The sequence below is a fragment of the Pseudonaja textilis genome, chromosome 2, assembly GCF_049901715.1.
Source record: "Pseudonaja textilis isolate UNSWEBS1 chromosome 2, rPseTex1.2, whole genome shotgun sequence".
NCBI classification, from domain to species: domain Eukaryota; kingdom Metazoa; phylum Chordata; class Lepidosauria; order Squamata; family Elapidae; genus Pseudonaja; species Pseudonaja textilis.
This window is the reverse complement of record NC_141991.1, coordinates 74,669,133-74,683,877: the sequence shown is the minus strand read 5'-3', so window position 1 is coordinate 74,683,877 and position 14,745 is coordinate 74,669,133. Positions and strand designations below refer to the sequence as shown.

The 14,745-nt window shown below is 36.4% G+C and overlaps 1 protein-coding gene across 3 annotated transcripts in view; it reads left to right on the top strand.

The window, feature by feature from the left end:
• Nucleotides 1–14,745, top strand: part of CNOT6 (CCR4-NOT transcription complex subunit 6) — a 57,739-nt gene that overhangs the window by 19,021 nt on the left and 23,973 nt on the right. For all 3 annotated transcript variants that reach the window (XM_026696555.2, XM_087924328.1, XM_087924327.1), the window contains exons 2-7: nucleotides 4,841–4,954; nucleotides 10,190–10,376; nucleotides 12,276–12,361; nucleotides 12,792–12,896; nucleotides 12,984–13,052; nucleotides 13,895–14,052. In XM_026696555.2, the coding sequence (XP_026552340.1) occupies nucleotides 4,843–4,954; nucleotides 10,190–10,376; nucleotides 12,276–12,361; nucleotides 12,792–12,896; nucleotides 12,984–13,052; nucleotides 13,895–14,052 (717 nt within the window). In that variant the 5' untranslated portion in view covers nucleotides 4,841–4,842. The remainder of the gene's footprint in view (nucleotides 1–4,840; nucleotides 4,955–10,189; nucleotides 10,377–12,275; nucleotides 12,362–12,791; nucleotides 12,897–12,983; nucleotides 13,053–13,894; nucleotides 14,053–14,745) is intronic.

Below are 14,745 nucleotides of genomic sequence, written 5' to 3'. Positions count from 1 at the left end.
GTAAATGGACAGCTATCATTTGTTAGGAAGCTAGGTTTCATCTGGGTGCCTGGTTGGGGTGTGTTTCAGCTGGAGGTATCGGGGGGATCTGTTTGTGCCCAGGTGTTTGCCTGGCTTGCGGTGTGGAGATTTTTTTGTTTGTGAGTGCAGGTTTCCAAATAATTGACAGTCTGGTGGAATCATCTCTTCTATTCATGCTTTCAAGTCTTTTTTCAATCTCTATGGCTTCTCTGATAATTCTGTGGCTGGGGTTTTCTATAGTGGCTAGGGTTTTGTTGCCATTGAAGTTGATGCTATGACCTGTGGCTTCCATGTATTGGACTAGTGAGGAAGTGTGTTCCAGCATTTTTACTGCATTTTTGTGTTCATCCAGGTGGGTACTTATTCTTCTATTGGTCTGTCCAATGTATGTGGCCGGGCATGATGCACAGGGGACTTCATATATGCCTTGGTTTTCCAGGTCAATTTTATCTTTGGGGTTTCTAAGGATGGCTGCTATTTTTCTGTCTGTTTTGAAGGCAGTCTTGATGTGATGCCTGTGTAGTATCGTACTGATTTTGTCTATAGTACCTCTTATATAGGGCAGGACAGCTGTTCCATAGGTCTGTTTATCTTCTAGGTCTCCATTATGTCTCTTTGTTTTTGTGGATCAAGCCGGTGATTTTGCTTTTGTGGAAGCCAATGGCTGTCAGTACTTTAGTCAGGGTGCATAGTTCAGTCTTTATGTGTGTCTTGTCTGCCAGGCTTTTGGTTCTGGCGATTAGTGTTTTGGCCACGGAGTTTATCTGTGCTGGGTGGTGTTGGGATTGGGCATTGAGATAGCGGTTGGTGTGTGTTTTCTTCTGGTATATGGTGTGTCCTAGTGTACCATCTGTCCAACACATGAAAGCCACAGGTCATAGCATCAACTTCAATGGCAGCAAAACCCTAGCCACTATAGAAAACCTCAGCCACAGAATTATCAGAGAAGCCATAGAGATTGAAAAAAGACTTGAAAGCCTGAATAGAAGAGATGATTCCACCAGACTGTCAATTATTTGGAAGCCTGCACTCACAAACAAAAAAATCTCCACACCGCAAGCCAGGCAAACACCTGGGCACAAACAGATCCCCCCCTGATACCTCCAGCTGAAACACACCCCAACCAGGCACCCAGATGAAACCTAGCTTCCTAACAAATGATAGCTGTCCATTTACTTGGAGCCAAGCTGCACTAAAAGCCTCCAATACAGGAACACAATGTTGCCAGCCAACCAAGACAAAAAAAGCCACAAAACAGACAGAAGATATTAGAAACACCAATCAAGCAGAACACAGCAAACTCCAAGACCAATAAACACAGACCAAGACTCCCAACCAATCAGGATGAAGAAAAAACCATTCTGGCACAGCAGTAAGCTAGCCCCAAATTTAAAACTGAAACAACTGTAAAAGTCTGACTCACAGATGAACACAATACAGAAGCCTGATGATGGCAGATGAGATTCTGCCGAAACGTTGCTACAACTTTAAAAGCACAACTATAATGACGTGGGAAAATACCTGAGCAAAGCTGAATACCATACAAACAAACAAACATACATACATACATACATACATGTAGGTCTCGATGTGTTCGGGTCTTTTCCCGTGTAAGATTAAGAATATCTTGGTGACATTTTGGCGTGGTCCCACCCGCCATCCTCAGGCTGGTGCTTTTGGCTTCGTGCCAGTGCAAGCACAAATTAAATATTAGAAGTTTATTGCTTCAGAGTTTATTTTAATTGTTAGTGGTATAGAATTTGAAATAAATGCTTTGCAATGGCTTGCAAGTGTCAATTTATGTTATAAATTTTGGCTATGGAATAAATTGCTTAATATGCTGTCACATTTGGCAGTTTCATTGAAAGCACAGTTTGATAATTTAAATCTATGTCAAATGGATTTAAATTTCTGATGATAGGAATGAAAAGTAAACCACATATTTATCAATCATGTGCGGATAATATCAATTATCATATCTTTTTCTTATCTATACTCTGTTTAGTTTGAGCAGAAGTCAAAGAAGCAAATGTACAAATCTGTAAGATCTTAGAATTAAAATTTAATATTATCTACAAAGCACTCTGAGGTAATAAATTTAACTAGCAATAGGCTTGGTCTCATACCACACCCTAGCATTCTTTGTGAACATTTTATGCTGCTTCAGAAAAAGTAAGCCAACAAAGGGTACCTGGAAAGCTACTTATAGTTGTGTTTTCCCTCTCCCACCCCCTCCACCCCCCCACTCCTTCCCTCCCTCCACCCCCTCTCTCTCTCTCTCACACACACACTACGCAGTAGTGCAAAATTTAAATTGAAGGAAACAAATAGCGACTGATTTCGATTTGCTATTTATATATTGCAGCAATAATATGAATATGTCAGAAGTTTTTTTTACTAGTTTGCCTAATGCAGGAGATTTTTACTTAAGGAGACCTTCAGCCATTCTGCTGCACCCTTTAGCTTTGTTTGTTAAGGCAGTTGTAAAATAGAAACAAAAGAGGACAAACTGCTTTATTCTGCAAGCAGTGAAAGGAAATTCCCTTTTTCAGAAGTAGTATTTTCACAGTTTGAGCTGTAAAGAATTCAAAAATAGCGCTAAGGATTGGCAGCACAGTTGGAAGAAAGGACAAAGAAAGATAAAAAACACAAATACAGAAAATATAGAATCGCAAAATTTATTTTTCTTCCTAGTACAGTAATCTGACTTTTTTCAGATTAACTAACTGTTGATTCATCGGTTGAAACTGGAATTGACCGATCAGCTTGTTGCCTGAGTCTGATGTCATGGGCTGGGAGACAATGACTGGCCCAAAGTCACCCAGGCAGCTTTCTTGCCTAAGGTGGGACTAGAACTCAACAGTCTCCTGATTTTTAGCCTGGTGCCTTAACCGGTAGACCAAATCGACTCCCTGAAACACAAAATGTAAGTAACATTGCAAATTAGATAAATGAATCAATACATTACCTTAGGCTTTTAATAACCTTCAATATGCATTTGAATTTTGGAACAATTTTTTTCTTACCACAATGAAGGAACAACCTATCATAAATTATCTATAGGGCAGAACTTCTTCATAATCTGTAATTCATCAAACCCAGTCAAATATTAAGGCCTGGTAGCGCCAGCTCCTATTTTTTGCAATCGCAGACAGCTAATGCGTTGTAATAGGTTTAGCAAGCCCCTGATGAGGCACAGGATATGTCTGGGAGTCTGTGTTCTGTTTGATGCATCACAGCAGGCCTATGTTAAGAATGACATTAAAACTAGCAGGATTAAGGAAATGAATTTAATATTGGTGTTAACTCTGAAGCAGAATGCATTAATTAACAAAAGAAATAGAGTACATAGGCAGCACTAGAAATAACTGATATCATTTATTTTGCCAATGATTTTGACTACTCTGGATCAGATCTTTTGTCATTTCAGTGAAAATTGTCTTTCATTCTGGGCTTTCTGAAATTTTTCCTTGTTGTGGTGCATATAGTGCTAAAGGATTTAAGATCAGCCCCTACCTTGAATTCTTTTAGCACTTATATAATATATGAGAGTGTTTCATTTTCTGTCTAAACTGAATGCTCTCAGACATGTAGCCTTGCTAAAAAGACTTATTGTCATTGATTTATAAAGGTATGTTTAAAAACATTTTTAGCTTGGTATTCTTTCGTAGAAAGAGTTTCTTCTGTTAGAATTCATGAGATCAGCTTCAAAGTGGCCACTAAATCAAGTGGGTACTTTGAAATACAGAAATGATTGTGTGTGACTTGAAAGACATAATACAGCATTTATTTTCTTCCTGTATAGAGTTGGAAAGAACAGCTCGAATCTGTTTTTTCTTAGAAGGTGTGTCAGACATCTAAGAAAATACCTTAAATTTTTCCATTTCAAAAAAACATAAAATAGTGACTTGCAGACACTTATTAATTATAAACCTTAGGAATTTTTTTTAGTTTGGTTTGGTTTATAAAATGCAAAGCTCAGAGTTCTTTATCCTCTTAACTCTCCATGGCTGATTTTACTGTTGGAATCTTGGTCTCTGAAAGTTTTTTTATAAAGAATTTGCAGAAATATTTGTTACCATGTACTTACACTGTTAGTATAATATATTAAATAAGATTGTCCACTGTTGTTAAAGTTCTATTTTACCTCAAACCCACATTTTGACAAATTAAATAATAAGACAAAGCAAAATGAAAACATTTGAAAAGCAAACTAATGAAAACAATAGCATTAAATAGCACAAACTAATGTAAAATACTATATCCATATATTGATATCTACGGGGTGTGTGTGTCTTGCATGTGTCTTACAAGATTTTTAACTTGTTGTTGAGCTTATCTTCATTACTTTATTTCTTAGGTCTTACATTTTATTAATTTCAAGTGTAACATTTTAAAAGATCAAGAACGTTTATTTTTCATTGTACACTAGAAATCGTTACATTATGAATTTGATGTGTGATGACACCCCTTTTTTGCAGCTTTCAGCAACAAAGAAACTGATGGTCAATGGGCTGGGAAGAAACAGATAAATGTGGAATGTATTAGACTGGAAAATATGTCAAATTATTAAATTAGTAGGTTTGATGGCAATTTTCAATGTAACTTTTGTAATTGATTTATATGGAACATTAGCTGTTATCTGTACATTGTTATGACTGATGATTGATTTCCTGACTGAAAATAATAGCGATCATTGCCTTAATGTAAACAACATGGAATGACCCTGTCACATGCCACATGCTTCTGAAATACTTCTCACAAGGTTTGTTTTTCTATAAACAGTTTGAATTCAACACTATACTTTTTTTTTTTTCAGGAATGCCCAAAGAAAAGTACGAACCACCTGATCCACGGAGGATGTACACAATTATGTCCTCAGAAGAAGCAGCCAATGGGAAAAAATCACACTGGGCAGAGTTGGAAATAAGCGGTAAGAGAAAAAAATTGTATCTATGGCAAAAAAGTGATTTTGGATTAATTATTGACAAGGCTGACCTTTTCATTATAACTTCAGTTATAAACATTCTATTAAAATTTAATCTAGTTCAAAATGAATGCAGTATGCTGATATTAATTTCAAACTTGGAACTAGATTCTTCACTTGGATTAAATCCGGCTACTGTACTGTGTTAAAAAATACAGGTAATCCTCAACTTATGGCCATTAGTTACAGTGGCACTGAACGTAAAGACTTAGAATTGGTCCCCAAAGTTTTAGCCATTGCAATGTCCCAAGGTCATGTGATCAGCATTCAGACACGTGTCAGCCTTCCCACACTTATGACCACCGGTTCTCTTCAGCTTCCCCATCTGCCTCTATTCCCCGCATTTAGGCCCTTTTAACACCCTGCACTCTACGGTCCCTGATGCCCTACCTGACTTTTTCCACCACCACCCCTCAAAAAATGCTGACTAAGCTTGTCTCATCTGTCCCTTTGCAAGGCAGTTGCTGGCTGCATGAGACTTTCTTCAGTAGATTACACAAGGTAGTTTCTTTGCAAGATCTGGGGAAGATGTCCTCCTGTGGCCAGCAGCTGCTTTGCAAAGGACCAGCCTGGCCTGGATGCATCTTGTCAGCAGTGGAAAGAAGAGGGCCATAGGTCAGGTGGCATGGTGGAGCACAGGGTTGTAGGAGCCTCAGAGGGCAGGGAGGCAATAGTGTCTGGGATTGGGCTGGGGTAGCTGCAGCGCCATGCTGTGTTGCAGCTCAAAGGCTTTTTGTAACCCCGGGGCCATGGAGTGCCAAGAAATCCCTTCCACTACACTGCTAGACTTGGCTTTGCACTGTGCTGCAGCTCAGGAGCTTCTTGCAACCTGACAGCTGTGATGGGTCAAAGTGTGCTGTCTGTTGCACTACAGCTTTTCACCACTGGGGCTTCTCAGAGTGTAGTGGGATTGTGCTGGACTGGATTGGAGCAACTGAAGCTTCCAGGAGTGGCGCATCTTCACACTGCCCTGGGGTTCAGGGGTCGCATAAAAAGCCACATTGTATCCTTTCCCCAGGCTCTCACTTTCATAGATGCGCATACCCCCGCATGCTTTTTTTGCTGAGCTCACATTGCACTGCACCATCTCCCATGTCATGCATGGCCTGCACACTCCCTCCCTCCTTACCTTTGCTTCCTGCTTAATGACCCATGTGTCCAGAGCTGAAATGGCAACTGGGACTTCTGAGATTGCCACATAAGTGATGTAATCACATAATGTCAACACATTAGACCTGATCACTTACTGGAATTTCTGGTTCCAATTTTTCTAAGTCGAGGACTATCTTTATGATTCCAAACTTTATGTATAAAACTTATTGGGGCTTCCATATGGTATTACTATAAAAAAAACTATGGGTCTGATCCAGTCCTGCTTTGTTCCCTTTCACAGGGGGAACAAAATAGATATTAATGAATGCCTCCATTGTAGTCTTCTGTTACATATATGCTAAAGCAAGAATAAAAATAACTTGTATTGAATGAAAGTGGAAAATTGGAGGAGGATAAGAGAGAAGTGTGTGCTGTGCAAATGGTTTCGTACTGACAGTCTTTGCTTCTAGAAAATTCTGAATCATAAGTGCTTTTGTTCAATGTCTTAGCTAGAGGACAAAGAGAACAGAAAAAGGCATCCCATCTTTGATACTTTATGTTGGCCTTCCCTAATATACATCAGGGAGAGAGAGCCCTGTTCAATCAGATAAATAGGTTATCTAGCAATGACCCATCTGTCTCTTCAGGATATTAAGCTTACAGGACTCCAAGGCTTATGTTTCTGAACATAGATTTTCCATTTTCTTTTATACATTTTTCATTCAATAATTTAATTCCTTTTAAAAAGCAACCAAGTTAGTGAAGAATGCTTTTTTTTGCAGAGCGGGGTTGGGTTTCTTCTGATCTTACTGAAAGTCTCTATATCCTATTTTTTTTCCCATCTTCACAAAAATGCCTTCCATATACTATATACAAACCTTGTACCATTCCAGATATTGTTCAAACACAGCTAGCATCCATCCTCCCTAGCCTTTATAGGAATCGTGGAGATTACTGATGAGTAACTTCTGGAATGCACAAGTTATTTCCTATGCCACTATTTTGCTTCAATTTATTCTAAAAATATGAATAAGTTACCTATCTTTTTTAATGGTTCTTAAATGAATTATAATATTTATCTCTCTGTTTATTTCTTTGGATTTATTTCATTGGATTCTTTGTTTTCATGTCATATCTGGATTTGGCTCTTAATATTTGCTGGATTCCTTTTATCCACAAGGTTATTAGTTATAAAAACATTTTTAAAAAGTGTGTCGAGGAAACTTCCTTTTACAGAAATCATGTTGGATGTTCTTGAGCTATTGGTTGGTTTTGCATATGTTAAATATTTCTACTTAATATAAAAACCTTTCCCACTAGTTTTCTGGATTAAATATTAAATAATCTGTAATTCTTATATTCACAGTACTTCTATCTTCTAGTAAGAAGATTAGTCTTATTTATTTGTTTTTGTGTCAATAATTTTGCATTTAAATTCTTCAAGAATTTTTAAGAATGTGCTATATGGACTGAATGTTTTGATTTTCAGTTTAGATATTCAAACTTTTCCTCTGTAAAGATTTAACATTTAACATTTTATTTTCTCATTTGCATTCCATTTATTCTTCTTTATTCATGCTTTCATACTTTTCTAATAAACTGCCTGGCTTTCCAGGGAAATTGGCATTACGTTCAGTAATTTTATTTACAGACTCTTACCCAAACACAAATGGTTCTCGACTTTCATAAATTTCCATTCCTAAGCAATACCATTGTTAAGGGAGTTTTGCCCCATTTTATGAGTTACTTGCCACAGTTGTTAAGTGAATCACTGCAGTTGTTAACTTAGTAACACAGTTATTAAGTGAATCTGGTTTCCCCATTGACTATGCTTGTCAGAAGGTGACAAAAAGTGATCATATGAGCCTGGGACACTACACCCATCATAAATATATACCAGCTGCCAAGCACCTGAATTTTGATCATGTGGCCATGGGGATGCTGCAACTGTCATAAGTGTGACAAATGGTCATAGGTCACTTTTTTCAAGCAATTCCAAATGATCACTAAATGAATGATTGTAAGGCAAGGAGTACCTGTAGAAGGGCTCATTTTGTCAGGGGAAAATAGCATGCAGCAGAACTCTCTGCCTGAGGAAGGGAGAGTGATGATTTTTGCTAATTACAAGTAGTACTTGACTTACGAACACAATTGAGCCCAGAATTTCTGTTGCTAAGTGAGACATTTTTAAGTGAGTTTTGTCCCATTTTAAGACTTTTCTTGCCACATTTGTTAAGTGAATCATTGCAGTTATTGAATTAGTGACACGGTTATTAAGTGAATCTGGCTTCCCCCCATTGACTTTGCTTGTCAGAAAGTTGCAAAAGATGATCACATGGCCCCATGACTCTGCAACCGTCATAACTATGAGCATCCAATTGTAAACCACGTGAGCATGGATATGCTGCAAGGGTCATAAGTGTGAGAAATGGTCACAAATCCCTTTTTTCAGGGCCATTGTAACTTCAAATGGTCCTTATAAATGAACTGTTGTAAATCGAGAACTACTTGTATCTGTTTTTGCTGATTACCTCTCCAGTTAGTGCTGAACCTTTTCTTACCCAGCAACAGGATGGAGAGTGATGATATTATGCACCCCATCTCCCCTTAGGAGGGGCCACCTCTAGCCAAACATCTCTAGCTAGCAATTGCTGTCGCCACCTTCCATCTATGGAGTATTGGGTTGATATGCCCTTTTTGTACCGTTTCTTTGGGACTTGTTAGTTTATCTAAGTGATTGTAATTGAACTCTCATTTCTAATGTTTTCCTTACCTCTATAGTGTGATGAATCAAAGTATCGTTATATCATTATCTCTGACTACTGTGTCATCTTAAGCCAAGTGTTTCCAGTTCTTTTTGGACGTTTCAGAGAAATCAATTTGAAAAGCTCAGTGACCTTTTTGATGTTAGCTACTGGTTGTTATCCAGTGAACCTGACATTCTGATACGGAATATAGAAAGGACCGTCTCAAAGTATAGGCATATACTTGTTACTAGCAAAATATTCAATATACATTCCTTTGGGGACTGGAGTAAATATTCTTTTAGTCTATCCATGTTGGGTGCTGTACTAGTGAATATGTGATATACTCATTTGTAATACAGGTAGTCCTCGACTTACAACTACAATTGAGCCCAACAGTTCTGTTACTGAGTGAAACAGGGCAACTTCCAAAGAGCAACTCTGGGCATCTAATACAGATAGTTCTCAACAAGTTTGTTTTGTAACCTAAGTTACAACGGCACTGAAAAAAGTGAGCATCCCCAGTATCATGTAATCAAAATTCAGATGCTTGGCAAATATTTATGACAGTTGCAGCGTCTCGGGGTCACGTAATCCCTTTTTGTCACCTTCTGACCAACAAGGTCAATGGAGAAGTCAGATTTACTTAACAATTTTGTTACTAACTTAAGAACCACAGCGATTCACTTAACAACAAGGAAGTTTGTAAAACGGGGCAAATCTCACTTAACAAAAGTCTCACTTGGCAGCAGAAATATTGGGCTCAATTGTGGTTGCAAATCGAGGACTACCTGTATTTAAACAACAACACATTCTTTATGGGAAGTCCTCAACTTACAGTCATAATTGAGCACCAAATTTCTGTCACTAAGTGAGACATTTGTTAAGTGAGTTTTGCCCTGTTTTATGACCTTTTTTGCCATGGTAACTTCTCAATTTTGATCACATGTTCCTGGGGATGCAACTAAGGTCATAAGTGTGAAAAAATGGTCACAAGTCACTTTTTTCGGTGTTGTAACTTTGAACAGTCACTAAATGAACTGTTGTAAGTTGAGGACTACCTGTATCCCCCCCCCTCCAATTTTTTATTATCTTCTGGGACTGTATTATCTGGGTTTGACACGCCTGCTTTAAATTTTATGCTCAAATTTGCTTTTCTTTGAAATGTTGCTTTGAAGAACTATTTGATCGCTCCAGGCATTGCTGAACTGTGGTTCTCAGCAGCCTCAACTAGCATGGCCAGCGGTAAAGGAAGCTAGAACTTAGTAAGATCTGGAGGCTGCTTTGCCTCAACATTTTAGAAGTGGAAGTGATCTAAACCAGCCGTATCCTTTTTGTTTTTTAGGGAAAGTCAGAAGCCTGAGTTCATCCTTGTGGTCACTGACTCACTTGACAGCTTTGCATCTCAGTGACAATTCCTTATCCCGTATTCCTTCAGATATTGCCAAGCTTCATAACCTGATTTATTTGGATCTGTCATCTAATAAGATTCGCAGTTTACCAGCTGAGCTCGGAAACATGGTGTCACTCAGGTAATTCGATAGTTTAGACTATTGTGGAATCGTTTCAGGTTCTGTGTCCTTGGACATGGTGATTTGGCAGAAAGCTTCCAGTTCAGTTGCTGTGAAAATATACTCTGAATCAAAGCTAAAGTATTTGTATTGGGGTTTTTTTTTGTTTTTGTTTTTGAGATTTCAGTTTCCCTGTGCTTACTAATCTGTGTTAAACTTAGTGGGTCTGACTCCTTATTAGTTGCAAACTGAAACGTGCTATGAGTATTTCCTTAATAAGACGAATAGTACATTTTAGAACTATTAGAAACAATAACATATTTGAAGGGGGGTGGTAATTAGAGATAAATACTCTGCATAGCGATCTCTTCTCCCACTCTCTTGGGCACTTCGGGTTATGCATTGCTTCAATGTTTTCTTGTGAAAACCTCTTCAAATTATCTGTGTTTTCTCAGTTATCTTTATTGATTCACATGTGCACAAATACAGTCCTATCCACTATCTATCCACATAATACCTAGTTTTGTTTCTTCCTGTTTTATCTTTGGAGCTGTGTTGTAGATTGCACTATGAGCAGTGAAGTAGTAAATAGCCCTACTTGATTTCAATTAGTTCTATAACAAAACTCTAGATGCAATATATTCCATCAGTACTGAGCATATGTATTTTAAATCACTTACTTACAATTTTATTGTTGCTTGGAATGAATTTATTGGAATACTTGGGATAAAAATGAGTCTAGTCTTTCCCTTTTTCAAACAATACTAGATAACCCTATGATCCGCAGGGTTAATCCTTTGAGAGAAATGTAGGGCGGTGTAACCAAAATGACATTAAATTTTAGGCTGACCATTTTTTTTTAATCCCAGTGCTGGATGATCCCAGGATCATCTAAAAAAAGTATATATCATAAATACAAAAATAATTGCATTGAAAACAAACTTTAATAATAAGTCCTAAAGTTCTTACCAAAACAGGTAAACAGAATGGCCATAGGAGAGCAAACCAGTGGGATTTAGAGTGATGTCCAACTTTCTGCCAGCTTCCTTTGTGTGTGAGAAGCTGACTGGGAGCATTGGAAATCACAATCGCATGACCACAGAAATCCTGCAATGGCCACAATTCTGCAAATAAAATTGACCTGAAGACATTTGAATTCCACAGGAGCAATGGGTATTAGATTTTTAAAGCATTCTTTAACTTAGAGGATTTTAGGTACCTTGATATCCTGGACCTTTTTAGCTAACTTGAGGTTACGAACAGATAAATGAAATGAGACTTTTAGTAGTATATAAATGGATACAAATGATGTTTTTCCTTCAAGAAGAGCAATGGGTGAAAGTCAGGACTTAAATAATCTGGTTTTGTGTAAAGATCTAATTTACTTCCTTTGAAGTAAGAAATGGTTATGAATTTTATATAGTTTTGAATAAGCATTTTTGAGTTATAATATGTATAATATTCATTGGAATATTATAATATAATAATATAATATAATACTAGGAGATCTGGGTTCAAAATCCCACTCAGTCATGAAATCCTCTGAGGTGATTTTAAGCCTGTTATTGTCTTTTGGCTACCATTTATAAACTATTTAGTGTATTAGCTCCTTAAATCATTTTGATTAGTAATGCTGGCTTAGGAGTTATTGCTTCATTGTTTTACTTTCTTAATAGTGTACTAGGATTATGTTTAGAACACTAGCAGGTTTGTTTTAATTCATCATGTTCAGTATTATTTTATTAATAATTATATTATGTAGTATCCAATATTCCTAATCCTTATGGTTCAAGCTTCTTGTCTTTTTGGTGTGTGCTTTAATATTATTTCTATTTTTCACTGAAAGGTTTAGTGAATTTGGGTTTGGTTTAATTAAATAAGTTATCTTACTACTTTTTTTCTTTATGTGACTTACATCAGGGAACTCCATTTAAATAATAACCTGTTACGAGTTCTACCGTTTGAGCTGGGAAAACTATTCCAGTTACAGACTTTGGGTTTGAAAGGTATGCATTTTCCCTTTTGTACTTTTTCTCCATTTGTCATTTTGTTTAATTTTCAGCAGACATTACATTTTGTCTAATATGAAATAAACAAAGACTAGATTTAAGAACCTTTAAATTATATTCATAAATATCTTTGTACTGCATTCTGTTTCTGTTTTAAAATTTCCCCCTTTTTAAGGCACTAAATCAGTTTTATTTTTTTGTCATGCCTGAACAAAAGTAATGTTTGAATCTTTTTTCTCCACCCCACCCCCCCTTAGCTGAATCCAGTCTGGTTTACTGATAATTTTATGAAGTGAGAACCTCAGGTTTTCAGTAATGACTTGACTTCTGATATTTTGTGCTGAATTTCCCAGATCCTAGCTGTAATAATAAAACACTTAAAACTGTGTTCTTGAGCTTTCATTCTTTTGTCTAAACATTTCTACAGGAAACCCACTTACACAGGACATTCTGAATCTTTATCAGGAACCAGATGGAACAAGAAGGCTACTGAATTATTTGCTTGATAATCTGGCAGGTACTGCAAAAAGAAGTAAGTAGTGCTTTCCAAATACTTATATGCATATTCTTTATCATAAATACTCTTTTATTATTGAGATATTTTTGTTTTCCTCATTAGTTTCAACAGAACAGCCTCCTCCCAGATCTTGGATTATGCTGCAAGAACCAGATAGGACAAGACCAACAGGTAATGGTGAAGTGATCTTTTTAATAGTTTTGTTTGACCAATTTCTTCAAATACGTTCTTCCATTTTAGAGATGCATATGCATAAAGTAGTTTGAGGCTAATCATGAAACAAAACTTCCATTATTTTAAGTCTGAAATAGGGTAAAAGTATTTAGTAGTATAAACGTTATCTTTTTTCTAGAAAAAAGTTTCCTTAGTTCTTAAGATAGAGTAGGCTTGGGTTGGCTGTTACAAAAAATATTTTGCAAAATTTTGCAAAAAAAATTTATTCTAAAGATGGTTGTGTGGCAGAACAACTTTAAACGCCAAATGGAGTTAGTGTATGTTTATATGTGTTTCCGATTCAAAAATTGGTGATGTTTAAAAATAACAATTTCACAAAAGCTACTATATAAAGTAATTAATTTAGAAGATTTGATCAACAGTTAAACCAAAACATAGAATCTTAATTGCATCCCTTAATTTAGTATTTGTTTGTTTGCTTGTTAAATTTATCTCCTGCCTTTCTCACCGTGGAACTACTCTGGGCAGCTTACAACAATAAAAACAGAGAAATAAAAACAAGTATAAAAGTAACAGTAGCAAAATAATGAAACAATGTAAATACAGTAATGTGAGATTTAAAGATTGGCAGGAGAAGCAGCAATGTGGGGTGGAGGTGAGGTTTGCTATCTGTTTGATATATAGGGATACTTGCTTTTTAAATATAAATTGAAATATAAATTAGAAAAATTATTTAAAATTGTATTTATTAGATTAGAATGATAGATTATAAGATTAGATTATTTAATTAGATTATTTATTTATTAAAATAGTCTGAGTGAAACTTTTTTTCTCTCCAGCTCTGTTCTCTGTCATGTGTTACAATGTTCTATGTGATAAATATGCTACTCGGCAGCTATATGGATATTGTCCATCATGGGCACTGAACTGGGAATACAGGAAAAAAGCTATAATGCAGGAAATTTTGAGTTGTAATGCTGATATCATAAGTCTTCAGGTAAGAAAGTGTATTTCCATTTGTAATATGATGACAACCTTTTAAAGCTGTTAATACATAAGTTATAATGCATTTTTGTCGTCTGTAGTATCCCTCACTGCTTTTATCACTAAAATGAGCCCTTAGCTTCTCCTTGTGAACTATTTGAATAGAGCAATAGTAAACAAGCACAATGAAGCTTAAATATTTTCTACCCCACCCCATAGTGAGAGGCACATGAAAGTCATTTCCTGATTTATCATTCATCTGTTGTGATTCAGTTGTTTTCCCATCTGTTTTAAGGATGGGCTACATGGTCACAGATGATGTGCCAAACTAACAGATGCATTAAAAAAAAAAGTTGCAGAGCTTCTCTGCTAGGGATTACATGGGCCTTGAAGCAGAAAATAAGAATTAGGGTCAACCCCGCTGGCTAGTGCACCAAGCCAGGGAAATGCTAATTTGTTTTTTTGTGTTAAATGTAGCTTGTCATCTCATGAGTTTATATTATATTATAGCTTGTCATCTCATGAGTTTATATTATATTATAGCTTGTCATCTCATGAGTTTAAAGTGTCCATCAATAGATATAAATTGGATGCTTTCTAAATAGCAATTAAATGGGCAAAAATTGTCAAGATTTCCAACCCTGCCTTTTGGAGTTTCATTTCCCTTGTGTTCTTCAAAAGTGTAGATATTTCATTGTGACCTAGT